Source organism: Festucalex cinctus, chromosome 5 (genome assembly GCF_051991245.1).
Source record: "Festucalex cinctus isolate MCC-2025b chromosome 5, RoL_Fcin_1.0, whole genome shotgun sequence".
Taxonomy (NCBI): domain Eukaryota; kingdom Metazoa; phylum Chordata; class Actinopteri; order Syngnathiformes; family Syngnathidae; genus Festucalex; species Festucalex cinctus.
Window position 1 is genome coordinate 24,702,543 of NC_135415.1, and position 27,818 is coordinate 24,730,360.

A 27,818-nucleotide genomic window follows, 5' to 3' on the forward strand; every position below is an offset into this window, starting at 1 on the left:
GTTGTGCAACTAATTATTAAATATTAAGTTTGAAAGTGATTTTGATTAATTTTGAGTAAATGTTTTCTTTTCAGTTTCAAGTGATCATTGTGGTTTTGTTTTATAAACAGAGAGCCAGCAATTTCGTCCACACATTATGCATTATGTACATAAGAGTTCAAGGAAAAAAATGCTACCATCAGAGCATTTATGAATGTATGCATGCATCTTTAAAAGCCCATAATTTCATATTTTTATTTTATTTTTTTTTTAACCCAAAGGAGCCTGAAAATAGGCCTTAAAATTAAGGCAACCGAGGATGAAAGGCACCTCGTAATCCCCCCAGCCCAATGCTTTCGTGTCTAAATAATAAAGACGGAAAAAACAAGACAGGCTGAGTAAAAAGTGGCAACTTTATTCATTGTACAATTTGACAAACGTTTCACAGCATAAACATTAGTCGAGAGCACAAACACAGGGGTCTATTTTTCAGTTAAATTTCCAAACAAAAAAATATTGTGGCTATGCAACTGGATGGAAACTACTGAATTTAAATCGCACGACAACACTGATGATTATGCTGATAGATTAGCCAGTGTGTCCTGTTGCGCATCCTAATACATCCCAAAACTGTTAAAAAGTATTTTATAGTGGATGATTTTGAGCAGTAATGGGATGTTTGAGTTTGCGCTTCACACATAAGACAAAAGCATCACAAAAATGGTTATTTTCATCTGCCAGGAGAATTAATAGTTTTATTTTTTGCTAAGTGTATTTCCAACAGTAAGCAGGTAAACTAAAAACAAAAATTTTTCTTTTAAATGCAGAACATCTTTGATGACCAGGAATGTTGAACATCGCATTAATATATAAAAATAAAATTAACCAAAAAAGGACCCACAATCCAGATTAATAGCCTGAGGGGGCTGTGTATGGGGAGGGTAATGGGGTTGGGGGGTAAGGGTGAGGGGCAATCTGCTCGAGTCAATCCTGGGGGGTGTCTACAGCAATTGACCAGAGAACTGCTTCACACTGAAATAAAGAGTAAAATGCACAAGAATATCAATTAACAAGTAAAAAAAATAAATTAAAAAAAAATAAATACATAAACAATGCATAGACTACGGCAGGGGTTGGACGGGCGGGGACAGGGGACGGGGGTTGAGTGAGAAAACAATTATGTGGGCAAAAAAAAAAAAATAAACATGGGGGGTGGTTAGTCCTTGAGTCCAAGCAGGTGCAGCACACTGAAGGGGGTGGAGAGGGAGGAAAAAGGGAGGCAGGGTTAGTTACCATGGCAACACCACCGCTAATTAAACAGCAGCAGCAAGCAGTAGGTTGTACAGCTGTATTAGCGTCGACAGACAAAAAAAAAAAAAAAAAAAAAAAAAAAAAAGAGGAAGTGGTGTGTTGTATACGTGCCTACTGGTTGCCAAGGGAGACAGAAGAGGAGGAGCCCCCTGCTATTTGGCAGACTGTGATTTGTTGTCACTTGATCTAACTAAAAACAACAAAATCACTAGTCTTCCATACAGCAGCGGCCAGGGGAAGAATCACTCCACTCCCTGCTTCACACTGAAACGGCTACGGAGGGTGTGGGGGGTCATTTTTATGTTTCTTTTTTTATTTTTCCAATGAAAGGAATCTTGAGGAGTCAAACAATTTTTTTTCCCTCTCCGTAGCCGTTTAGTATAAGAGGAAGGTTTGAACTACTTGCAGATTGCATGGGGAAGAAAGGAAGGGTGTTAGTGGAAAGACAGCAGGCAAGAGAAACTAGAAATACAGCATGAAAAAAAACATTTCTAAATGCAGCATTTCAGAAATAGCTTGAATTACGTAGTGTGTCTGCTAAAAAGGTACATGCTAACACCATGGTGTTTTGGATAAACTGAACAGGACTAGAGCAGGAGCAGGGAACCTTATTCTTCTGCCTGTTAATCGATAGCCATAAAGTGAAAAAAATGTGATGCAGCCAAACATATATTTCAAATGATTTACATTTTTGTGGTTTAAAAGTTTGGGGCCTTTTTTCATAACCATTCCTTACAAATTTATGTATTTTTTTTTCTTATTTAGGTTCTTCATAATACTCAAATACTGTAACGCTTATATCCTGACAATATTAATGTTTTGTTTTTTCTTTGTCCAGATTTGGTAGCCCCGTTCAACATGTAGGCAAACGCCTGAATAAGAACAAGGTATCATCTATTTTCGTTTCAAAGCTGCCATTTTTAGAGAATTTCCACTATTTGCATGAGTCATTCATACAAACGCATCCAAATGAGTTTTAACAATTGTCTCCAGGTTCCCTTACCCCTGCACTATAGAGTGAGACAAAAATCAAAGTAGTTTAGATGGAGCGAGTCGGAGTAGAACTTGCCTGTTCTGTAGAAGGTACTGAGCGTTCTGGATCTGATCCTGGGTGCCCACAATAGTAATGATTCGGTCCTCTGAGCCCTCCAGAGGCTCGTCGATCTTGATGGACGCGCCGGAATCGTGCCGGATCTGCTTGATCCGCTGGCCACCCTTGCCGATGATGGAGCCCGCCAGCTGGCATGAGCCATTGGTGGTGGGGAGGGGGAGGAGGCGCAAAGGTAAACAAGCAGGTGCACAAACATATTAGTCAGGGACCCCAAATCCAATTAGATACAAACCAGGCACATGCAGCAATAATGTGACAAATGAGAATCATTAAAAATAAGTGTTTTGGGGATATAGTACCTATTCACAATATTACGCATTCCATGACATGCTGTACTCAATTAGCAAACTCCCGTTTAGTTCTAAGTGTGAATTGGTGTATAACCCTACATCGTACACATCAGGCAGTTTACTCACATCTTTAGGGATGGTCACTTGTGTGGTAATGACCGGATCATTGTAGGCGCCCCGTCCACCTGAGGGCAACAGATTCAACAATTATAGAACGATTCACGGGGGTAATTATGACCTTATTGAACATCAAAAAATTAGAGCCCTAACAGAAAGCCACAGCATGTAATGTATCTGCTTGTCTTTCGCACATTTCCCAGTGAAAGTGGGATGTTGCCCTAACAGTAGGCGCTTTCACACCGGGACAGTGCATCCAACAAACAGATAATTAGAGGACGGCGGCACGTGTGACGTATAACAAGGTGGGGGATGAGAGTGTTAAACTTCACACCGCAATCGCGGTAACACTGTTATGACTCCGATAGTACCTCCAATGTCTAATTATTGGCAGATCAACATGATTCTTCCCCCCACACAATCCTAATTATGTTCTTTGGTGCCATTCGGATAGAACAGAGACAATTAAAAACAAAAAATACACAAGAATGCCAGCTCGGGACTCACCTGACTGATAGCTATCCCAGGAGGAGCTGTTGTCTGCACAAGACAGAAATCAGCAATGCTCAATGACATTTTTGGATAATTAAAAAAAAATAAAATCACACATGCAACTACATAACATAAAAAAACATTTCTTTATATTGTACAGAAATTCTGAATTTGTTGCATTTTCAAAGTAATTTCTCAAGGCTATGAATGACAACTGAGACACAAATTCAACTAGTTTAATAATCACTTCATTTTATACAAGTCATAAAAATGTGTACAACTCACCATATCCTCCGCTGCTCTGTGAAAAACAAAGAGAGAAGGACAGAGGTTACCAACAGGCCACATCTCTGGACGCATCCCGCACGAGGAGTGCAAACTAAGACCGGCATGTACATGTACATGACCATGTATCATCAATGGACGAGACTCAACTAAAAGCCACCCAGTTTTCATCCATATGCCAGGCTCCTCCTCCCCCCCCCCTCTCCTTCCTGCCATCAGCCCCCATTTTCACCTGCTATTCAGCGGCCGCTGTCGTCAGGGCAACAGGCAATTCAAAATGCTGTTACTGGGCAACGGCAGGCAGTATCCTGCCAGCTCTCAGAGAGGGCGGGAGGATGAGATCGAGTCTGTCAACAAAGCGTTGTCGCCTAGCAACCAACTGTGGCCACCGCCACTCTCTTTTTGTACAGAAAAACAAGCTGGCCATGAAAAAGTACACAGTAAGAGGGCAATTATAAAGGATTATTCTGGGATGCCTCCAGCCGCGGCGATTACGGTCATTTCGGAGTGATGGCTGGTATGTACGAGCAAACTGTTGGGTTTTAATAAAGCTCTGGTCGGAGTGGAACACAATGCACAATCACAGCTTGTCACAAACTGGTGGCGAGCAGCATGCACTAGCCTCAGGATGCCGGCACCCCGCGAGCTGCAAGTATTTAGCAAGGGTCACTAACCATGTTATCGCTGTAGCGATCCGGTCTACCTCTTCTGTCACTGATGAAAGAGAGAGAGAGAGAGAGAGAGAGAGAAAAAAAAAAGGGGGGGGGGGTGTTGAGGGTGGGGGAGAAAAGAAACAAAAAAAAAAAAAAAGAGAAAATGTTTAGGAAAAAAAAATGCTTGAAAACGTTCCAAGGGGAGGAAAGGAAAAGAGATTGCGGTCCAGGTCAACCTGCACACACACGCTGAGCAAGATTACAGTATAAACACATTTCCTCCCAGCCATCTTCCCACACAGTCACAGGAACAGCTCTGACAGTGTTATGGTGAGAGGAGTGACAGGTGGTGGTGATGAAGATCAGAGCCAAGGGCTGCTGCTGCTGCCGCTCCCGCCCCTCATAATGTGCATTTATTTGCTAGCCTTGTCACTACCGACGAGGACATTTGTTTGGAATCTGATTTTGCTTCCCCTGATTTCCATATGTTCCGTCGTTATGTTTAGAATCATTTGTTGTCTCGACAAGGTGGCTTGGTATGACATAAATGGAGTCATTTAAAAAAGAAAACACTGCAGTTGTGTACAAGCATATTTGTCCAGCGAAAGTGTTTGCTCTCAGTCGTGTTTGGTGTGATCACTAGATTCTACTCCCAGAATTGAGCAGCCTTTTATGAACCAGGACCAGCGTCCTCTACTTGATTCTACCCATTTGACCATTTTGAAAAGGAGTGCAGAGTGATGGTGCAGACTGCTATGTTAGCTTCTTGCACTAGACAGCTAGCTTGATATCGGATACCACTTGTAGTCTCAAGACGCTGTTTTATGTGCGTGTTGTTTAAACGCTTTAAATTATATTAGGTATGCTTATGTCAGGAGTATTTTTGTTTCAAGCATATTTATATTTCAGTGGTTAACGTCTGCTTGTACTTGTCTACATTACACTTGTCTACAGTACTAATGACAAAATGTAAAGGTCAAATATCTGTTCCTACAAACTAACAAATTTGTACGCAAGTTGGAGCACAAACGCAGTAATGTAAATTCAAATTTGCAGGAAATTTCTAACCATAAATATTAATTAGATAAATCAAATGAAAAAAAAATAAGTACGACAGGAGCTGAGCTTTGCCAACTTGTACCGCAGGACCACATATTCTTACGCCGCTGCGCAAACTAGTCTGCTCAGCGTGCATCTTGTAATCGCAAAACCTCTTGTGTCAAGACCGTTATAAACCAAGGACCCGGTGTAAGCAGTTTTGTACTAGCCTCTGACAATCATCCACACCACACATACAAAAAGGGGTCATTATCAAAGCGGAGATCACAATACACATTCAGCACTCAAAACACCACTATTAGAAAGGGGGAACTGGGACAAGGTATTCAATATTGAGATTGACAAATAGAGGAATATTGCAAACAGTAAGGGGAGCAGCACTTTGGGTGAGGGGAGACGGGGGGAAAAAACAACTTACTTTGACCTTTCATCTGAGCCACGGTATGAGTCATAGTAACGATCATCTCTGTGGAAAAGATGGAGATGAAAAAAAGAAAGAAAAAAAGACAAAAACACTGAGACACCCAGGCATGAAAACATACACTTCGTGAAATGGAATACTAATAAATATATCCCTGTGCGCATTGCACAGCACTGAATTTCAATCAAAAACTGGACACCATTTATCCAATGAAAGTGACGATGTAAAGCAAGTGTGTACACTATAGAAACAAAAGCAAGCAACCAAACATCTCATACAAGCACACGTTTACATTGCATTTAAATTTACAGCGCGACAAGAAAGATGAAACGAACGTCTTACCCGCCGCCTCTGTGTGAGCGACCCATGGACATAGTGTGGCCACGGTTCCTGCTCTGGTGATGTGGGGGAGGACCCCGCCGGGGGCTGATGTCGTCATAATCCCTGCGAGAGTGGGGCGGCGGCCCCCGCGACGACCTGCTGGAAGACATTCGATCGTAGCCGCGGTCGCCGGTGCTCGTTTGCCTGCTCCCTCGCATGGAGAAGCTGCTCATTAGCCGGCGGCTGCTGCTGCCGCCCCTGTCCTCGAACGCCATCGTGAAGCCTCCATATTCGTAGGTTTCGTCGTAGAAATTGGGATCGTACGGCTGTGAGCGGCCCTTGATGGGAGCCTGCAAAAAGAAAGGAAACTATGGGATCATGAGCTCAAAATCATTTAAAGTTGGATTCAAATACACTGCCGGTCCAACTGCCCAAATATTATTCAGTTGTGTAGTTTAGTTAATTTATTTCACGAATGACATCTCACTAGTGTAGCATATTTATGAGTCTCTGCTTTCGCTGGTGTTTAGAGGTACGCCATTTCTTTAAGTGCTTTTTGTTGGTGTTTGATTAGACAAAGGAGTATACATATCAGTGTGTTTTTACATGAAGCTTGTATTTCCCGGCTTTTACTGTACAATCGTATTGACACATATTCAATATGCATCAAATTTGCAGCCACACACACACAGCTATGAGCCTATGAGGACTAATAAAGGGAGACTACATGATTCTCAAAATCATCAAATATAGCTTCAAAACCCATGTTAGAAACTAAGACTTGTATCTCGTGCAGAAAAAGTCTGCCAAACACATTTGTCTTTCTCTCTCTCACTTACGACAGCGATGACCTCCAGCATGGTCTTGATGCACTCAACCACACGCTCCATTTTACCGCCGACCAGCACAACGCGGTCTGTTGACTGAGGACAACAATCCTGATACAGCTTGATACTGGTCTTTGTATTCTGGGGTAAAATGCACACAAGAGAACATGTTTACAATACAGGACCTGATTATCAGCGGAAAAGGCTTACATCGTGTTTCCTGATTCAGAAAACGGAACAGCGTGTTCCTAAAATTACAGCATACTATTGCCAGGGTTGCTCATTTGCTCATCAACTGCAGAGAGTACCCAACATCTATTAAGGGCCATGTGTTCAATGGGGAGGTATTTATCTGGAGAAATATTGCAATTAATGACAGTTGCCCGGCATGCTTATTCAACTGCTGAGACTAGTAATCTATTAGGGGTATAGTGTTCATCGGGTAAGGTGTTTTTGTGCAAAAGTATTTTTACAATTATAAATACGTTTTTTCTTGTTTTGTTTTAAATAAGACCACAAGGAGTTGGCTATAATTTTTGGATAGAATAGTGTGTCCAGTTTGTATATTTTTATCCCATTGGAAAAAATGAGTTTACGCAGTGTAATGGACATTTGTTTAAGTGGATGTGTTCAATAGGTGATTAATCGAGCATGGTGTCTATTCGAGTGGAGGCCACTATTTGAAGAAATGTATTTAGCAGACCCCTGCATATCCCTGGATTGATCTATGTGTAGATGGTTTTTTTCAACATCGTTTAATGTTTGTTTTGTTGTTGTTTTTTTGGGGCGGTGAATGGGGGGCGTTTTTCAGGGAAAATACTTATTGGCAGTATATCCCAACTTATTCAATTATTTTTTTTACTGGGGGTTAAAATTAAAATCATTTTTTTGAAATTATAATTGACATATATTATAGGATTTTTGCTATTCCCGAGCTAGCAGGGTCCCTATCACCCCACTGAATATAAAATGAAAGCAAATCATTCCTCAATCATTCCTCTTTGTCTTCAAATACACAATTCAAAGTCAATCATAATACATCACCTTCAAATACAGGTCATTCTAACAAATTAAAAAGCAGTGGGGGTGTTTGACAAAGAATGTCGCAGCATGTACATTTGGTAGTACTAAATGTAGACTTATTGAAATACATTTACTGAAATACAAAAATATTAAGCGTAGCCAATGTTTCAAGTAAAGCAGTTTCATTCTACAAAAAAGAAATACCTCTCTGAGCTCCTTAATCTTGGCTCCCTTCACTCCAATGATTGAACCAGCCAGGCTCTGGTGGATCAGTAGACGCAGATCACACTCAAAATCCATGCCATTGTACTGTTGGTACTGCGGACCACGTGTTAAAATGTTAATATAGCTCATTCGCTTGGTTCAATGTGAACGACTGCAAACATGTCGGGTCCTTACCTCCTCCAGTGTAGGGATGATCTTAAGCAAGATCTCACCGATGGTCTCTATGTCAGCGCAGATGCACAGGATGCTTTATGTTCCACATGCCAATGACAAGGCAGTGGCAAAAAAAAAAAAGGGTGGGGGTGCAGGGAGCCCCATGAGGCATCCCGGAAGGAATAGGAAAGCATATTAGTTCAAAGAATCAACCAGAAAAACAGTCAAAGTCAATTTACTCAACCTAATCAAAATTATTCAAATGTTAGGTCCGCTATTTTATTAACTTGAGATGGTAGAGCAGTGATAATGCCACATTGTAGCTGTCAAAAAGCTTAAAAAACAAACAAACTACAAGGTGATTACAAAGTGACTTTTCTTAGGTCTTTTGTCCAGATCAGATAAAAAGTAAGAAAAGAGACGAAAAAGGGAAACCAAAAGAAAGTGACAGCAATCAGTGACCACTGGAGGGGCAAGACGGGAGAGTGAAATCTGGGGACGATCTGGCTGGTGGGGACAAAATAAATAAATAGCACCAATGCACACTAAAGACAACTGACAAGCATAAATCTGGGGTGGGTGGCCACAACAGTTCTATCTATGATTTAGACTACATACATCAAACAAGCTATTAAAGACCAGGATAAACATTTGAACAAAATGTCTTCAACAGCAAGTTTGACTATTGATGTCTGCACCCATTAAGCGAAAAAAAAAAAAAAAAAAAGTCAACTGACAAATGCAAGTACTAGAGGTATCATTAAGATGTCCACTATCTCAAGTGCCAATAAGGTGATAATGGGAGAAGCCATAATATATAACCAAATGATGCATATATGAGCAGGATTGGAGGACAGTGGGATTCTGTCCATTCAAACCATTGCAGCAATTAATGGCTACACCAACATGAAGCAAAAGGCAGGTGAGCAAGGACACAAACAGTACTTGAACGGTACCAGGGAACAGGTGGTTGGGCTAAGGCTTGTTATATAATGAAACAAGGAAAGACTGGGCCGGCGCAAGACACAGCTGAAGATTTATGGGACTAACACACAAATAAAGAACCCATAACATTCACCTTAAGAGAGGGCGGAAGATAGGAAAAAAAAAAAATCATGAATGAAAAACAACAAATGCATTTTGGCTGGCACAACAAAAATCAGATTCTAACAAGATTGAGGAAAAAGACCAGTGGCAGACTGAAAAACCTTGAAAAAAACTGATGTGACTTTACAACAAACAAAAAAAGTTACGTAAAAAGACAGTATAGGATTTATTTATTTTTTTTTACTGTGGCTACAATACAGTGAACACAAGTAGGCTATCAAATACAGTGAGCTGAGAAAGAGGCAGGATGACTATGACTGATCTTCTCGTCTGTTTGACCTGTAGTCAGGCAGTGAGAGGGAGGAGCTTAGGGACATACCGCTCGGGCCCACTGCTGTCTGGGACTGACACACTGGCATTGTACTGGGCGTGGTGGCATGGGCAGGGGGGCCGGGGCCATTCGAGCGCGGATGTCATTCGAGTAAGGCGCCCGTTTAGGGAACGGGGCGCGATTATGGGCAGGGCCAACCGGGGTGTCAGGTGGGCGCAGGAGGGGCCGTCCAGAACATGGGCAACAGAGGAGGAAGTGGGCAAAAAAGTCAACAGCAAAATAATAAACAAGGGAGAGGGGAGAGGGGAAACAGTTTTAATATACAGGCTCTAAACTGATCATGTGTGTGTTGAATTCTCTCAGAGATTGCTTTGGCAAAGAGAGGAGGAGAGAAGGTGACATTGGAAAAGAGAGGTCATGGCATATTAAGAACATGAAGAGTTCAACGTTGGGGAACAGACCAGAAGACAGTGGGAGAGGGGAGGGGGAGGGCAAACTGGAGGCAATGACTGAATGAAATAAGAAGACTTGGCCAGGTTACCTGAACGCCACACTGTGCTCTTCTTTCAACTTTATCAGTCAGAGGTAGAAAACACTTAACAGTAGGACTGACTGGTCTATCTTAAACTAGGTTAACATGGTCAACTTAAGTCAAAAGAGTTACTCTGGGACATAGCTATCAAAGAAAAAAAACGGCTGCCCATTAGAGGAGGTTTTAAGAGGCTGTGGAAAGGGGGAATATAAAGGAACAAGAGGAACAAAACTTCCACATATACTCACGTCTGAACGCAGTGCTTTGATGTTTTTGCCACCTTTCCCGATTACAGCTCCTGCATTCTGTCAGTTAAAAAAAAAAAGAAAGTTGAGAGAAATTCACAAAAATTACACATACAGTGGAACAGAAAGGGAGACAGGTAAAAATATATGAACATAAAAAAAAAATAATAATAAAAAGGATGTTTCGTTTACTTTGCTCTGCAGGAGGATGCGGAGCTCAATCATCTCGTCTGAGCTCCTGGAGCGCTTAAACGATTTCTGCTGATCTGCATCCTCGGCGGGACGCTTACCTGCCGCAAAGAAGATAAACAGACAGCATGAAGCCGGCTAACATTCCTTCCACTTAAAAGTAAAAACAGTGGAACCGCAAAAAACAAACTCACTTGCCAATTTGGGAGGTTGGCCAAAACAATCCTCAAATAGCAAACAAACTAAACACTAGACTGTACAACTCCCTTAAACCTCAGTTCAGAGTGTTAAGTATGTGGACGCACAGAAAGGTCAGGATGGCTTCTGGCAGTGGTGGAAGTAAAATTGATCACTGATCAGATGCTAACTATTAGCTAGTAAACACAAGGTACAATAGGTTACCCACTAAGAGTTGTGTGCATTATATATGCATAAAAAAAATTGGAGTATATATGTATGAATGAATCAGGGTTTTTACAGCCTACAAAAACTGCATGCATGCCAGCATCAAAGACACTTACGGTGCTTTTTTTTTTTCTTAAATCAAATCACTCATTAACCATTATCCTTAGGGGTGGCGGAAAATAGCAGTTATTAGTTATTATTACCATTTGTCTCAGTGCTGAATGAAGAATCGTCTTGTTGCTCGTCTTTTAAGTCCATGATCCTCTCTGGGCGTGGAAAAACAAGGTGCGGGCACACCGGTCCGGACAACAGGTGACAGCAAGGATAGACAAGAAAACAGGATCCACTTCCACTTGGCTGTGGTAATCTGTCAACATAGCGTGGTAGAGTTGTGGTGGTGGGGGTTGAATAACCATTTAATTTAATGTGTTTGCTTAGAAATCCTAGTTTGGTCAATGAGCAAAGATACAAAAGAGGAACTGGCACTACTGTAACCTGTTCAACAAAAGAGAAGCGATTTATAGATGCCCCACCATCGTCAGTCGATTTACAAGCAGCCGCTTGTTTGACTTTCTGCTTTGACAATATTAGAGTGAGCTTCAAATACGCCATCACTGGGGGGAAATTAATGTAAGATTACAAATAATTTAGCAATTCGGATCGTGTGATGTCCTTGTGTACGAGCAAGGTAGCCACAGTGACTTATGCTCTATTGGCAATAATTCTTGATTATTAATTGGGGCTCGTTAGAAGGCTTTTTTATTAAAGAAAAAAAAAATGCATGCGACAAAAAACTATTTTGCTTATCGATTAGTCACAATTAGTCGATTAATCTGATCGTATTGTGTTGGTTTTTATTTTATGTAGCCTTTATTTATCCTAAACTTTGATTCACTTACAATTAAAAGTATCAAATTGGTCTACAATATCAAAATGAGGAATGGACCTGGAGGGGGTGTGTGTGGGGAGAATCATTTTTTGCAGTCTAAAAACAGTACTGTATAGGCTTACTGTAATGAAATGGGTTACACACAACCCTGCCAGACACAGTTTGATTAAAAAAAAAAAAAAAAAAAAGTGCCACAAATGTGAAGTACTGGTAACACAAGCAGTCAAACACACGTATGACAAGGATTTATATATTAAATATACTGTGCCACGCAATGCACTCGAGTGGCTAGATATGACAAAAATTGCACAGCCCTATTATTAACGTATTTTGTTGTGACCTGCCACTCGCAAACTAGCGTTATTCTGCTGTGAATCAGGCAAGAACTACAAGTACAAATTTTATGCCGCTGAATGTCTACCAGCTCGAAGTGTAGCGGCTAGAGTACTCACCTTGAAGGTGCAAGGTCACAGGTTCAAATACGACTGCGTATTTTGTTTTTTTTGTTTTTGTCTACAATTTCTCACAGCCAGTTGGGAGCTATAAAGGAGCCATGTTGTTTCCGTATTTATTGAAGAACTTAACAGTTATTCTGTGGGTTATGGTTAGGCTGGTAATGTTGATAGCAGCCTATTTTCAGTGGCAAAATGAAAACTTAGTGAAAACAGACCGAAGGGCATGAGCAAGGCAGGAACTACGACAGTGAAAAAAAATAAATAAATAAATATATATATATATATATATATATATATATATATATATATATATATATATATATATATACATATACACACACATACATACATACATACATACATGTTTGACGGCTGGAACGGATGAGTAGATTAGCAAATTTATTTAGGTATTATATTTATTTAGTTGGTTTGGACCAATAATGCTCGTCCAATTAATCACTTCTAATCAGCATGATATGCGATGATAATAGCGAATGCGTCAATAACTGGTTTAAAGATTCAAATGTTAACGAAATAGCGTGACCAACGTAGTGACAGCTGAAGTTCAACTGACTAGGATTCGTGACAGAAAATAACAGGATACGCTAGCAAGGTGGCTAGCTTAGATAAGCGTACGTTAGCTTTAGCTACGCGCTTTGTCAAATTAAATTACAATTAAATGCCAGTCGCGCCGGTTTCCGCTGTACATTATTTTCTCCGTGGACAAGAAGCCACAAATCTTCCGGATCGGGGCTCATAGCAACTAATAGCGGGTAATATGGGGTAAACATCAAACGATATCAGGCAAGCAGTTAGCTCCCGAAAGCTAATTTCGCCATCTTGCTATAAAATCAGTTGCACAGGAGTGGCGCGAGCCATTGTACCCAACTTATTCAACGTGATGCCGGTGACTCACTCTATTCACAGCGGCCGCGGCACGGTTTATAACGACGTACGAACGGTCCCGTGATATTTTGAGCTCGAAATGTGTCAGTAAAACCAACAAATGAGAAGTGTACAAACCCAAACGTGCGGTAAGACACCACGCAGGACGCAGGCTGCCACTTCCCCTTCTTCTTGCGAAAAGAAACTGCGCAGCGAAACGCGCGAGGCGATTGGTGGAACGCGGGACGAAAAGCGCCTTCAAGGAAACCTCTGATTGGCTCTTACTGCGATCAATCACGATTATGGGCGTTTCGATAGGTCGTCACCCGGAAGTTCTTTGATTGCAAAATTAGTGGCGCTTTTAAGCCGTTTTTATACTCGAGGAGGTATGTATGTTTACTTTTCAGTTGGCCAACGTGTTAAAGCGTCGAATACATTTGTTTTAAGCTCGTTTTCAAGGTGACGTTATTTAGAGTGATTTACAGTGTATACGTTTGTTGTGTGACGTGTCTTTTGACCACTTTTGGCGCCTTATGAAAGCTTGTGTGTTTATGACACATCCATCCGTGTCGTCTGCTTGTACTCAGGGTCGCGGGTCAGCTGAAGCATGTTGACATTTGGGGAAGAGGCGTCGTACACTTTTAACTGTCAGTCAATCGCAGAACGACATTCGCACCAATGGACAATTTAATTTTCAATTAGTCTAACTGTTGCATGCATGATTTTGGAATGCCTTAGTATCCGCAAGCACGTAAAAACATTCGAACTTGAAGAGATTCAAACCCCGAACTGTGAGGCGTGTAATGTAATCACTTGGAGTGTTTATGTCACATGAACGTTACTTCTGGCCTGTCACTCGATGTCATCAAAGTGGCAAGATGATGATAGTAATGTCTTCAACAGTGTGGCAGGTCGGTGAATGTACAAGACAAGAATATGGCTCCTCAGGCTATGGTCCAGGTGACCCAAGCCTGGCTGCAATCCTCCTGGCATGTCCGGGTGCCTTTTGCCTGGTTGGAAGCTTGTGTGGAGTGGCTACAGGAAGAGGCAGGGGGTGTGGGCAGACTGTCGCAGCAGCAAATTAACCAACAGGTGTGTAGGAATGTGCTGCACTGACAACACGTAAGCAATACTGCAGACGTTCAATATCCATTGCTTTTAATAATCGATTAACTTGTTGATTAATCAATGAATTGGATAAATAAAAACATGTTTTAATTTCCATCCCTTTATTCAATAACAGGACATTATTTCAAATTGACAGTGCATAAAATGCACCAACATGAATTTGTTATGATTCAAGTTACTGGTTTGTTTCATAATATGTCTTAACATGTGCAAAAATGTTGATGATTGTTTTCCCAAGTAAAAAACAGATGTTTGCAAATGTTTTATGGTGATTCAACTGATTTGATGTAGGACTAATGAAATCTGAGAATATGTACTGTTGAGAGGCTGAATTCCAAGCATTTGGACAATTCAGGTTTCTACAACAGGTTCTAAAAATGGGTGAATTTTAATGCTTAACTCATTCTACAAATGCAATATTAATCAGAATACCGTGTTTAGACTGGTGGTGCTGATAGAACATATTGTAATGATTTTTTTTTTGGGTTGACTTTAAATATTCAGTCAGATTCACATGCTACAGTTGAGGTTTCAAAACAGAAGTTACAGAACTATTACAGTACTATGAATTATGTCTTGACCACCAGCCTATAACTACAAAAAAAACACGATTCCTTATTACATTAGGTATTTGACCAGTGGCTCTTGACTGACCTGAAGGACTTGGACTACCCAGTTCTCCCTGAGGGACTTGCTCAAGTCCACAACACTCAGCTAAGCGGCACTTTCTGTGTACAGGTATGAACTATTCTGGTCACTTATTTATGAAAGTACACGTCACTTCATCAGACCAAGCATAGGAAACATTAGTTAAGATTTTTGAGAATTAAATGTGGAAAAAAAACAGCACATAAGAAAACGAATTAATGCACAACTTCAATTTTCATTACAGTGGAACACACCTAAGCTGGTACAATTTGGAATTTGACCATATATTGCTATTTTTAGGGACTCACCTTTTCTTTAGCCTCTGTCAATTTTTTTGTGTGTGTTTTTTGGCCTGGAACTAGTTTTTTATTTTACATGTCTATGACCATTACGTATGTCAACGTGTTACCTACATTTTTTTCTGTTTAGTTATTAATAAAGGGTAATTTCTATTTCCATTATTTCCGATGTGAAATATGAGTTCTAAAGGCAGATGAAAAAACAACTTTGTATTGTATTGTATTGTATTTGTGTGTAGCATCTGTTTGGTCACAGGTGGCGGGCGGTCTTAGATGTTACAATTTTTGAGGACAATACTGTGTCACTCAGCAGGCAAAAATAAAAGCAGCACGGAAAAAGATAGTTTGCCAAGCTGGAGCTTTCCTCTCTGTTGTAGGTTGACTCATTACTGGACATCAGTCAGCCTGCGTATGGTCAGCTGCAGCAATGGAGGGGCACGGATTGCGCCAATGACGACGTTTCAGTTGTCACACAGTACACTCAGAGGCCGTGGGAGGCAAGACCCACACGTATGCTCCTGCTGCAGGTTTGTGGGCCATTTATGATGTGGAAGGCCCTTTAAATCGATCGGTTTTGATGATTGTTATCATTGTCGCAGGTGACAGATGGTGTCCAGAGCCTGGAGGCCATGGAGTATCAGACGATACCTATGCTGAGCACAGCTCTTAGGTGAAGGACCGCACACATCAGACAGGACAGAAACACCAATGATGGTTCCTATTTTCAACCTCCAGGCCTGGTGTGAAGCTGCAGCTGCAAGGGCAGATGATCTGCAGACTCGGAATGCTTTTGTTGGGGCCGGACAATGTGAGGGTCCTGGGCGGGGAAGTGGAAGACTTGGCCGAACGCAACAACCAGGTTGGTTTTCTCAAATGTGAAAAACTTAAAGGTAGCTTTTCTCTTAACAAATGCATGCACTGTTTTGACAGGGAAGGGTTCTTTGCCGGGCGTTAGGACTACCCGAAGAACAGCAGCAGGAAGAGGAAGGCATGGGAGAAGCTCCTCCATTACACCGAGGTAGAGAACCTCTATGGCAGGGGTCTACAACCTACGGCTCTGGAGCCACTTGTGACTCTTTAGTCCCTCTCCAGTGGCTCCCTGTGGATCTCTTTAAAAAAACAAAACAAAACAAAAAAAACAATTATTTTAATTTTAGATAAAATATTATTTAAATTAATTGATGATTAAATAAAGACATTAATGATTATATATTTTTTTTAAAAATATCGGAGTCCACATTTTTAAGTTGTCAGGAAGAAAAAAAAGACGAATCGCCTAAAAATGTTCAAGAAATGATGATAAAATGTTCAAAAAGGAAGTAGAAAAGCGGAAAAATACCATAAAATGTCCCTGAAATTGCCAAAATTGTCAGTGAATTGAATCAAAAAGGCAGAAAAGAAAATGTTTAAAAAGTAACCATGAAATCTCCAAAAACAAAAGAAGAAAGGCTGAAAATTACTATGAAATGTCTTTGGTATTGCAAAAAAAAAAAAAAAAAAAAAGTCAGAAAAGTGATTAAAAACAAAAATCAGAAAGGAAAACGTTCAAAAAGTAACTACAAAATGTCCAAAAACAAAAGGAGAAATCCCAAACATTACCATAAATGTTGACAAAATTGCCAAAAATGTCAGAAAGCTATAATTAGCTCTTGGGCCCTCAGTCATTGAACTAATGCTAACATACTATTTAGGTCATCACAATGTTCAAATGTTTTGCTCCTCTAGACAGATTTTTTTGTTGTTATTTATTTGGCCCTAAAATGGCTCTTTTGACAGGAACGGTTACAGACCCCTGCTCTATGGTATTTTGGTTTAACTTGATTGTATACTACCAATATATCACTCATGCTACCAAAACTACTTTAGTTGATGCCGCAAACCAGGAAGGGCAGGACCTAGAGCTAGATGACCTAGAGCTACTGGAAGGTCTGGAGCAGGCCCAAGAGGAGGAGCAGCAGCAGGAGGTGGTGGCGAGGCTTCCGGTCACTCCGGCTCAAGACAGCGGCTACAGGACGCTCAGCCAGTTTTCGACTCTGTCCTCTAGAAGCACCACCGTCAGCAACCTGAGTGCCTCATCCAGCAGGTGGGTGGTTGTCATTGTGATGTCTTGACATTTTGTCACAAAAACTCCTCAGCTCGGTCGTAATCGCCATGACATTTTAGATTTAAGCCTGCTTGTCATCATTTATTGCGCTGAACAAAGATGTCGCACGTCATGTAAAAAATGGGCTGCTTCTGTAAGGATATGTGTTTTTTTTTTATTTCTGCATTGTAGACTGCTGGGAAATTGGAATTGTTCTACTTGGAATAAAATATGCCAAGTGAACACATTAATTCTTCTGTTTGTCTGCCTTAGTAGGTCATTTTGTTTCGCCCCACATTTGTGTGTTTTTTTTGTTTTTTTTTTTAGCTCCCAAAACCAATTTCGCCTAGCAACATAAAATTTTGTTGGCATGTCTGTCATGGGTAGACCCACAAAAAAATTAATAAGAACTCACACCTGAAAAGATGAAAGAAAACATCCATTTTGGATTGAATTCCAGACCTTGTACTTTGACAAATCAACAGGGAATTCATCCAAAAGAAATGGCAGCAACCAACCTAGTTGAGCAGAATGTCAAATGCTAATTTTGAAGATTTGCAATGAAATTTGGCCCAGTTCATTACTGCTGGCAGTTTTTGTGATTTACTTTTGTGTTGTGGACACATGCCCAACGTTGATACTTATGGGTTGCGTCATATGTCAACACAGTGAGTGATATAAGCGCTTGAAGATGCATTTTGAGTAACTCAGTGATGCACAGCCATTTTCACTGAAGCAACTCGCTTTGCTCCTGGCTGTTTTACAGGATTTTGACCGATTTTGCAAGGCCCACAGAATATTATATATTTTTTTGCTATAAAAAAACACGGAACCTACAAAAGAGTCTCTTTTCTTTCATCAGGAAATAAAATAAAAAATTCTATCTATTTCCGTTTTGCAGCAAAAAGCATTAGAATAGAGCTGAGTTTCATCATATTCACAAATCTTTAGAATTGTGGGGAAAGAGCTTGTTTTCAATATGTTCCCGGTTGACTCTTCTGCCAACTGCTGGCCGTTTTTGTAATTACTACCATTATTTTCAACCGTTCACTGCAGATGAGAGGCTGCATCAAAGCCTTCTGTATGCTTCAGCATTTAAAAAAACAAACAAACATTAAATAGACTTATAATTAGGTCTTTGGGACATTTAAAACATTTAAAATAGAAGGTATTTATATGTTTTTGTGAGCAAATGAGTTAATTAAATAGTAAGTGTTTACTTAGTCATGCAGTGTAAATCCATCTTTTTAGTTCATTATGACCTTGTCTCCTAGAAGTGAAGACACAATGCGCTCCAGTGTAAGCAGAGTCAATTCATTCCCAAATGGTCGCCGTGGTAACGCGCAAAAGGAGCCCGACCTCGTTGAAGCCTCGCCTTCGCGGCAAGGCCCTGCGGAGCACGACGTCGGCGATGACGGCTTTCCCGACGGGGATTTTGATGACCTCGCGCTGGACGATTTGGACGCCGCGGTCTTTGAGGGAGGCGCTCAGAACGCCTTTCCCGCAGCTCCTCCGCGTGAACCTTCCGTGGAACCCGTCGGGGGTGACGTCATGGAGGATATGGAGTATTTAGCTGAGGGCATGGAATTCAATGGGGAGAGAGTACAAGCGGCAGAGTCCAGCCAGTTACCTGGAAATGAAATAGTTGGGAAAGATGGGAGTCCCACCTCAGAACCATTGGGTGACGTCACCCTCACCTCTCCCCCATTTACGTACCTGTGTCTGCTCGACGAAACCCCCGCACCCACCTGCATAACAATCAAAGCCTTCATTGTCACCCTCCTGGGCAAACTAAGCGCCAGTGACGGCCTGTGGCGAATCGGCGCCACGCTGTCGGACGGGAGCGGCTACCTGGATGCCGAGCTGTCCGACGGGGTCCTGACGGGCCTGCTGGGCTTCACGGTGGCCGAGAAGGGGGCAGTGAGGCGCGACCCAGCCCGAAGGTCCCAGCTAGATGCCGGCATGAGGCGTTGCCAGGAGATGCTGGTGGACATGTGCTGCCTCATGACGGTAGAGGTGGGCAGCGGGGGGAGGGGAGCGGTGGTGACCCAGGCCGAGCCTGTCACCGAGGGGGTCTGCCGCGAGCTGGAGCGGAGGGTGCGAGACAGATAATTAGAACGAGAGCAGGGCAGTAATGAGAACAAGGACATTTAACATGAGCAAAGGTCTTTTTAATGAGACTTAGGTGTTTTTTGTTCCCCTTTTTTCGCGAAGTGACTGCGATCAAGCCACCCTTCCGCTTCCGATCTGGAGGAGACGTGTGAATCCGTGTCGCAATGCATCCCATCTGCTGCACGCGGATATCACATGTTGTCATTAGAGGATGATTTCATTCATTTATTCACGGCACAATTTCCCCCATGCAATCTCCTTCATTACGCCATGTGCATTCAAACGTCAAATTTCGACTAAATGCTGAATTGTCAGGCGTATTTTTGAACCGTAACGAGAAGAGTGCGGCAGAGGACCCGAGTTTATATTCAAAATTGCTGTAATGAATTGCCGGCTTTGCATTCATTCATTACATTCATTACGTCTGGCTGGGGAAATGATTGAATATGCAAGGGCAGCGCAGGTCTTCAATAAAGTCGCCGCAGGGGAGCAAATAAGAGGAAAGGAAAATGAGGAACAGCTCATGGTTTTTGATTATTTCTCGTCATTACAGAGCTCCTCTGTGTTTTTATCCTAATGAGTTTGAATGCGCGACAAACTGTTGATGCTTTGTTAATATTAACTGTATACAATCGAAAAATGTTTGGGGTTGTGTACATTTGACTGTTTTATCTAATAAACCTCCAATGAGTCTTCAAGATAAGAGAAACATTTCAAGGTTTGATTAAATGCTGCCTTTTGGGGACATGCACCACAGAAAGCAAATGCTATAAATGACAGCAGGCGGTAGAAGTCATAATAATCTTTTTTGTTTTTTTTAATCAGCCATCACATGATGACTTGTTGCTGTTTGTCCACAAACTAATCCAAAGTTTAGTTTGGTATGCTGCAATGGTCCTCTGCGTTTTTATGGGATTGGACGGTGGATGAAATGTATTTGCTGCAACATTAAACATGCGTACAGGTACAGTACACGCATTTGATATGCATGTGCAATACGGTGACAGCTATGAAATACATAATATCAAAACTCTTGTAATTGTGATTCATGAATATAACCTAGCTGCTTGACCATTTAAAGCGAATTATGACTTTTTAAAGACCATATCTGATTTAACGTTTATAACATGTTATTGTAGAACTCTCAGAAGATGAAAGAGTAAAGTAATTGTGCTAAAAGTCCATAATTATATTCTGCAATACTGCCATGATGGAAAAACAGCAATGATTTATGCAACATAAAGTGAATCCAATGTCCCCAACAGTTTGAGATGTGCATTTCTGTTTCATGTACAGCACTTTGTATACATCAATGCTTGTTTTAAAGTGCTTTATAAATAAATTTGAGTTGAGTAATGTCATAGTTTTGCAAAAATTATTCTGAGAAAATCTGCAAATATGAGCTGGAGGGCTATTTTTATGCATAATTTAACGTGGGGGGGAAAAAAACAAAAAACAAATGTCAAATTTCAAATTAAACTGCTGTGGTAATAAATAGAATAAAATAAAAGTATTACGACAAAAATCAAATTCTGTTAAACGTTCAGTTTGATTGACAATCTATAATCTTAAGTGCTATTTTAGGTTACACATAAAACTGCATGCATACCCAATGGAGTGTATTGAATGTATGTACAGTCCTGTACATGGAGTGTGCTGCGCTATACTGCTGTGGGGACTTCCATTCGTCTCGTTAGTCTTGCTTCATTAAGAGCTAATCAGGTTGGGTGTCTAAATGCAGACCCGACCATGCATGCTGATAGCCTGTTTTGTGCTAATGAGTATGGGCGGGGCCTAATGGGAGACGCATGCAGAGGGGAGGAGGGTTGCCTGTGATATGTATGCTATGCATGATGTATGATTGTGTTTTGTCTTTGCGCTGGCGGCACCGTCCAGTATGGCTAAGACCATTACAAAAAATGTGGAGTTTTTATTTATTTTGTGGCTATTTTAACCTTTTCCTGATCCTTTCACGCTGGGCAACTCCAAAGTGGAAGAGTCCAACCCCTCTCAAGATAAGAGGTCTGGTACCAGAGCCCAAACTGTGTGTTGAGGCGAGTCCAACAAAATCTGTAGTCGGAACTTCTCTCCCTTGCACACCAGCTTGGTCTACTTCCCTGCCAGAGAGCTGACATTCTACGTCCCTTAGAGCAGGGGTGGCCAAGTTGGGTCCTCGAGAGCCCCTATCCAGCCTGTTTTCCATGTCTCCGTCATTCAGCGCAGCTGAATCTAATGATCAGCTAATCGGCAAGCTTTGCACAAGCCTGATAACGATCCTGATCATGAATTAGGTGTGTTAGTGGGGAGAAACGTGGAAACTAGGCTGGATAGGGGCTCTCGAGGACTGAACTTGGCCACGCCTGCCTTAGAGCTTCGCTAACACTGTAAATTTGTTGAAATCAGTAGTTCATTGAAAGTAATAATGTCCATTCTAAACAGGATAAAGGTATTGATTTGATTGTGAAAACTATTTATTTTGCATTGAGAGACATCAATTTTGATTTCGACACAACTAAAAATATCTCCAAAAAAAAACAAGATAAAATTTTGGATTTACTTCCAATTAAATGTTTTTGTCTTCATGTCCCCCAGATATTATATTTAGTTTGAGTCAAATGGATTTGTGCATGCGCAGTGAAAATGACAGCACATCAGTGCCACCATTATTCTACATAAGCTCTGGGTGGCGGAGTGGTTACTGCCACTTACCTTTGATGCAGGTGTTGTGGGTTCACTTCCCCACCCGGGAGACCATGGTTGTATGTGTGAGTGAGTGTACTTAAAAAGAATTGGGGGGGAAAAATGGCATTCTACTGTGTCTGTAGCCATTTATTGTTGGGCTTTGAGTAAGTGTTTTGAATTTGGTAGTTTGGGGGTCAACTTCTTTCAGAAAGTAGTCATTCATTTGATATTGTTTAATTACAGCTCAGATTGTGTAGGCCTGTTACCACGTGTGTTTGTCTGGGCATGTTAGACAATCTGTTTTTTGTTGTTTGTTTTTCTGCCTTCTCCATCATCTCTAGTTCATATGTTGCATATGGCTCATGTTTTAAGATTAATAAATATATTTGGAGTATACTGTTGGCCAAGTGTGTTTTTGCAATTTATAAGATTGGCAATCCAATTTTTTGCGTGTGTTTGTCAAATGAACTATACCAAGTCAGTGGACTATAGGGGTAGCGCATCTACCCTGTGACTGGGAGATCGTGGGTTCAATCCCCGCCTGAGTCATAATAAAAGACTATAAAAATGGAACCCATTTGCCTCTCTGCTTGACACTCATCATTGGAATTGGGTGGTTAGATGACCAAATGGTCCCTGAGCAGCCTGACAATCAGTGGTACTTTATAAATTGTGAGAAATCTTATTTGGTTATACATAAATGAATTACAGGTGTCAAAAGTGAATATGTTAATTCAGTTAAAAGTAAATACATTGGTTCAGTAACTAAAATGTTAAGAAAACATTTTAGATCAAGGCAAAAAAATAAGGTTGGTTCAAGTGAAGAATTATTGTTTACATCAACATGAAATAATCAAGTCATATGAAGGCACTCAATTTCGTTTCTGTCAAGTCAAATATTTTAGATGTGATATCTGGACATCATGTTTTAAAAAGAGTCATACCCAACTGCCCCGTCATCCCCGAATGCTATAAAATGACGAGACCTTATTGAACAATGTAACTAATGGTCAGTTTCCTTCAAAAAAAAAAAAAACACACTGCATGCGCCACATATTTGAAGAGAGGCATCGACAGAAGCGCTCGTCCGTCCCTAATAGCTTTCCATTTGCGATATTATTTACGTGATTACGTCAGCTGCCCACTCGTGTCAGGCCGGAGATAAAATACACGCTCGTTCCCCTTTTTAGTTCGAATGAATCTTTCCCAATTGCAAATAACATAGAGCAGAGATGCTTCAAGGGGGAGGGCAGGGGAGGGGATGGAGCACATATGGGAAGAGAGCACTGTGCTAATTTCTCCTAATGGCCCCAATGTAGCTGCACTGTACTGCTTCCATCATCAAGGTAAAAAGCACAGGAACAATCCTGGGGGGGAAGAAGAAGAAGAAAAAAAAAAAACTCTATGCTGGAGCAGCTGTAATTTTCTTTGCCCTATTACATTTAGTAATGAAAAATCCTTTCTGATGGCTCAAGCTCTCTTTTAGGGGCCCGCATCCAAATGTGGCAGAGGCTTGAGGACGTGAGTCATTAAAAGGAAAAGGGAAAAATATGAGGAAATTGAACTTAAACTATATGAAAGTTTGCCTTTTTGTTTGTCTCATCTGGATGGAGGAGATTTTTTTTTGTGTGTGCTTTGAAAAAGGAAATGGACTAAGGGCGATGTTTGGCTCTTAATGGAGTTTGCTTTTAAGTTTGCACTAGTAGCGCTTTTAGAGTCCATTAAAAATAAAGTAAAAGTAATCGTCTTATATATTAATTGTGACACAGCACTTGCAGAAATATAGAGGACAAAGTTATTGCAGTTATTAAACTTGTTTTTTCTATTTGATGGAACCTCCAGAAATGGTGATAAATGTACTGCAGCAAATGAACTCAAAATATGATGCAAAGCCATTAAAAGTGATACAAAAATGTAAGTCATTTCTTGGAGAGAACAAGTCGTTTTGTTCTCAAAATCAAGTTGCAATAGTCCAAAAGCTTCAAAGTGTGAATTTTCCAACAAAGTTTTAATTGTATGTGAGAAAAGGCAAAATTTTACTAGAATATAGAGCCGTAAGACTTTGCAAAAACAAAGTCTCAAAATGTTACAATAAATATTTAGAATTTTACGTAGAAAAACAACCCAAATTCCGAGAAGAAATTATAAATATTAAGAAAAATATGTTGCTGTTTTAATTTTATGGTGGAAATAGTGATGTTAAGGACAGGAAATGCCTAATATTACCATAAAAATATTATTTTACCAGAAAACGTTTTGATTTCATTATAATGAAGCCATAATTTTACAGGCAAAAAGTATTTTTTTCAAAACACTTTCGAATTTTTTTTAATACTAATGTACTGAACAGAATTAATCTTTACTTTTTTGGGGGGGTATCTAACTTTACAAGAATTAAGTTGAAATATACTTATTGATTCTTTTATTAGAGTGTAATAGGCTATCAGAAGTCATTATATGGTGAGAAAAAAAAAACCAAAACACATCTTAATCAGAATTACCAGGAAAACAAACTTGCAAGAGAAAAATCTTTTGGGAGAAAATATATTTTAAATTCATAAAGTTGTAATATTATGAGAAAACAGTTACATTTAAATCAGAATATTATTACTATGTGTGAGAAAACAATTTCATGATAATAAAGTAATGATGTTTCATCATTTAAAACAAACAAACAACCTTTGTTGTATTTAAAAAAACACTTAGATGCTGAATCTTATTTCATGAGAATACAGTCGCATATAGAAGAAATAAGTTCTTCAAAAGTAAATAGAATTTTGACTTTACTATAAAGAAACACCACCTTTTCCCCTTTGCCTTTAATAAATATATTTTTCCCATTGTGAGTGTGGTTCTTGTATAAAAGCCGTAAGGTTTTGCAAAAATAGAATTTATTTTTTTGGGGCAATTAAGGCAAGACAATTAATCCCGTCTGTGACCTTTCAGAAAAAGCTCAGGTGAATAATCATTAACAAGGCTTTAATGGAAGAGCCCATTATGGCTCCACAGGGCAACTTTGAAAGAATGCCGACAAGCGATTGACAAGCCCACAATGCAACGGGCCGCTCCCGTTTTGGCGTGCTCATATACTACCAAGTCATTACTACCATTTGAATACAAGCGCGCCGGAGCAGCCAAACAGTCGTTGAAAGAGACGAGCGCGAGGGAGAGCATGTAAAGAGACCAATGAGTGATTTTTATGACAAGGAAGAGAATGGCTCGCTCCCCCACTTGTCCTTTTTTTTTTTCTCTCTCTTCCTCCGAGACGGCGCTGCCTGACAAGCTGGTCATTAGGAAGGTAATTTGACAAGCTGTGCAGAGTGCTTTTCTTTCTTACACCTCTCCAACATTACCACCTCTTGTTTCCTGCCCTTACTTATTATTAAGCACCAGAAAGGAAATTGGAAGGTGGACAAAAAGTACGTTTCAGAGGCGTGTGGACATATTCTCACCCTGCATGAGCCTAGCTCTACTTATTCCGCAAACTTGTGGCATGGACTTTGCTGAAATTTGTACAAAAACAATTGCTGCTCCTGTTACACCACAAAAAATAAAATAAAATAAAATATAATAATAATAATAATAATAATAATAATAATAATAATTTGCAAACAATGTAAACTATTGCCAGTGTGACAACAACACATTCCACAAAGATGGCCGACATGCAACATGGCCGACATATTGTGCTAAAAACTAGGAAATGGGAATCTTTGACTGCCTCACGATTCGGTTCCGATTTTTGGGTCTGTGATTTGAATCAGAATCGATTTTCGATTAAAAATTACTTGATTGACAATGATTTCTGCTTCATTTCATATATGAGCAAATAATTGTTATGATCTCCTCCAGTCTAACTCGCTAATGCTAATTAGCGCGCTACTTACGGCACTTTTATCCCTCAAAAGAACGGCTAGTCATACAAAACGCTTCAGGAAAGTAAACAGAGAAGCATTTTAACATTACTCACCGGCATATGACAAAACAAAAAACAATCAAAGAAAAAAAAATCAGCTTTCATTGTCATACCTTGAACGTGACATTTTTCTTACACTTAACTGTGTATCAGAACGCATGGAACCACACTGCCCCTAACTGGCCAAATCGGGTACAACATGAACAGCGTTCCCAGTACACAAACAAGGGCAATACAGTATAAAATAATTCAAATAAAATTGATTTTAGGACATTTAAAATCGATTCTCAATTGTACTAAATGAGAATCGCGATTCTTATGAGAAAAACCCCCCACACCCAAATGTCACCAAAATTCATTTGCACATCTCTCCCTTTGCCCACATCAATTTCTGGAAATATCACATTCATCTCACTCTTTTCTTAATTTTTATTTTAAGGGCGCTAAGTGTTTTCCTTTCCACAGAAGAAGCTCTCTGCCAAGATATGCCCACATCAGTCTCTGAAAATATTAAAACCATTGCACCAATATTTTGGATTTGACGTTGCTCTTCCTCTCCATATGCGCTCACTACATTTTAATGTCCATAAAATGCAGAATATTGAGGTGATCATTTTGACATTTTGGGAGCTTGATGTTTGCATATGAGAATTTTGGTGACTCTTGACTGCAGTTTTCTGACGTCGAGCAACATCTCTATAGAGATTGAGAGGAATAGATGTCCATTAAATACAAAATATCGGGGCAATCGTCTGATATTTTTAGAGGTTGAAGTGGGCATAAGTAGAAATGTCAACATAGATTTTGGTGATGACTGACAGTTTTTCTTTTACACATGGATTAAGCATTTCAGACTGCCCCCAAATATGGTCTCCATGCAAAAACTGCATTCTGACCAAATCAATTCTCCATCAATGAGCAATTTGTAGAACAATATGGGAAATATATATTCGCTTAATAATGTATTGGTACTGCCAAACACAAAATACCACACTGCAAACACATGAAAGAAGAATTAAATGACATTGGACATTACTATAATTTCAAGGTGGTGTTGGATTGTAAACACATGACCGAAACATGATTTACTGTCAATATCTGCCATGTTTTATTCATTTGGGAGATTACTGCAGCTAATCTTTTGTCCGGTCACCTTTGAGAGCAACCCTGTCATCTTTTTTGTGGCGTCATTTGCGGGGCTCACCTGTTTGTCTCTGCTCGAGTGCGTGTGTATGTACGTGTTAATGTCTCCTTCTTGATGAGCCCAGATACGAAATTGAAAGGTCACGCATGCAAACAGGAAACCATTGGGACAAGGATGCATTACAACGCAAAAAAGGGAATGAAGTCTTCCTGCCACATAGTTAAGATGTATGCGGATTAAAAGACACAGTGAGATAATCATTGACCTGAATTGAAGCACTGTTTGTTGACTGACACATCTGCTCAGGGAAGTTGTTTTATTATTAGCAAAAAAAAAAAAAAAAGGTAGTATGACAGCATTGTTTACTCAACCAACATCATTTGCACTTCATTCTCAAGTGTCCCTTTTCCTCACTTGTCCTCATTTTCTTCTTATGGGGCCTCAATTTTTGTAAACATCTCAAGAGGCCTTTTACAACAAAGCTTTGCGAGATTATTTGCTGTGATTCTTATCATAATTAGTACTGGAATAGTGAGGCCGACTCCTTTATTTTGCTGTAGA

General features: G+C 40.2%; 2 protein-coding genes across 7 annotated transcripts; one reads left to right on the forward strand and one right to left on the reverse strand.

The window, feature by feature from the left end:
• Positions 1 to 374: 374 nt before the first annotated feature.
• hnrnpk (heterogeneous nuclear ribonucleoprotein K) lies at positions 375 to 13,543 on the reverse strand. Of its 2 annotated transcripts, none has more exons than XM_077520749.1 (16): positions 13,384 to 13,543; positions 11,220 to 11,383; positions 10,615 to 10,712; positions 10,426 to 10,482; positions 9,694 to 9,737; positions 8,289 to 8,361; positions 8,094 to 8,207; positions 6,879 to 7,007; positions 6,061 to 6,389; positions 5,716 to 5,763; positions 4,260 to 4,299; positions 3,586 to 3,601; positions 3,316 to 3,348; positions 2,818 to 2,876; positions 2,360 to 2,529; positions 375 to 1,011 (listed from the first exon to the last, which is right to left on the reverse strand). In XM_077520749.1, exons 2-16 carry the CDS (start codon positions 11,272 to 11,274, stop codon positions 981 to 983), a joined length of 1,296 nt encoding a protein of 431 aa, XP_077376875.1. In that variant the 5' UTR covers positions 11,275 to 11,383; positions 13,384 to 13,543; the 3' UTR covers positions 375 to 980. The 2 variants fall into 2 exon arrangements, with proteins under 2 accessions (XP_077376875.1, XP_077376876.1); XM_077520750.1 differs by having other exon boundaries at positions 375 to 1,226.
• On the forward strand, positions 13,482 to 22,593 carry rmi1 (RMI1, RecQ mediated genome instability 1, homolog (S. cerevisiae)). Of its 5 annotated transcripts, none has more exons than XM_077520745.1 (9): positions 13,482 to 13,631; positions 14,149 to 14,337; positions 15,001 to 15,111; positions 15,698 to 15,847; positions 15,920 to 15,990; positions 16,056 to 16,179; positions 16,251 to 16,338; positions 17,187 to 17,403; positions 18,678 to 22,593. In XM_077520745.1, exons 2-9 carry the CDS (start codon positions 14,182 to 14,184, stop codon positions 19,513 to 19,515), a joined length of 1,755 nt encoding a protein of 584 aa, XP_077376871.1. In that variant the 5' UTR covers positions 13,482 to 13,631; positions 14,149 to 14,181; the 3' UTR covers positions 19,516 to 22,593. The 5 variants fall into 5 exon arrangements, with proteins under 5 accessions (XP_077376871.1, XP_077376870.1, XP_077376873.1 ...); XM_077520744.1 differs by lacking the exon at positions 13,482 to 13,631 and adding an exon at positions 13,646 to 13,704; XM_077520747.1 differs by lacking the exon at positions 13,482 to 13,631 and adding an exon at positions 13,808 to 13,892.
• Positions 22,594 to 27,818: the final 5,225 nt, after the last annotated feature.

What these genes read in the sequence shown, in the direction of transcription:
- hnrnpk (XM_077520749.1), bottom strand. Translation starts at nt 11,274, where the DNA reads ATGGACTTAAAAGACGAGCAACAAGACGATTCTTCATTCAGCACTGAG. An exon ending in TGCTGGAGGTCATCGCTGTC is followed by an intron (nt 6,390 to 6,878) that starts GTAAGTGAGAGA and finishes TTCTTTTTGCAG; the next exon opens with GCTCCCATCAAGGGCCGCTC. An exon ending in CAGTACCTTCTACAGAACAG is followed by an intron (nt 1,012 to 2,359) that starts GCAAGTTCTACT and finishes TCTTTATTTCAG; the next exon opens with TGTGAAGCAGTTCTCTGGTC.
- rmi1 (XM_077520745.1), top strand. Translation starts at nt 14,182, where the DNA reads ATGGCTCCTCAGGCTATGGTCCAGGTGACCCAAGCCTGGCTGCAATCC. An exon ending in ATGCTGAGCACAGCTCTTAG is followed by an intron (nt 15,991 to 16,055) that starts GTGAAGGACCGC and finishes TTCAACCTCCAG; the next exon opens with GCCTGGTGTGAAGCTGCAGC. An exon ending in TGGCCGAACGCAACAACCAG is followed by an intron (nt 16,180 to 16,250) that starts GTTGGTTTTCTC and finishes CTGTTTTGACAG; the next exon opens with GGAAGGGTTCTTTGCCGGGC.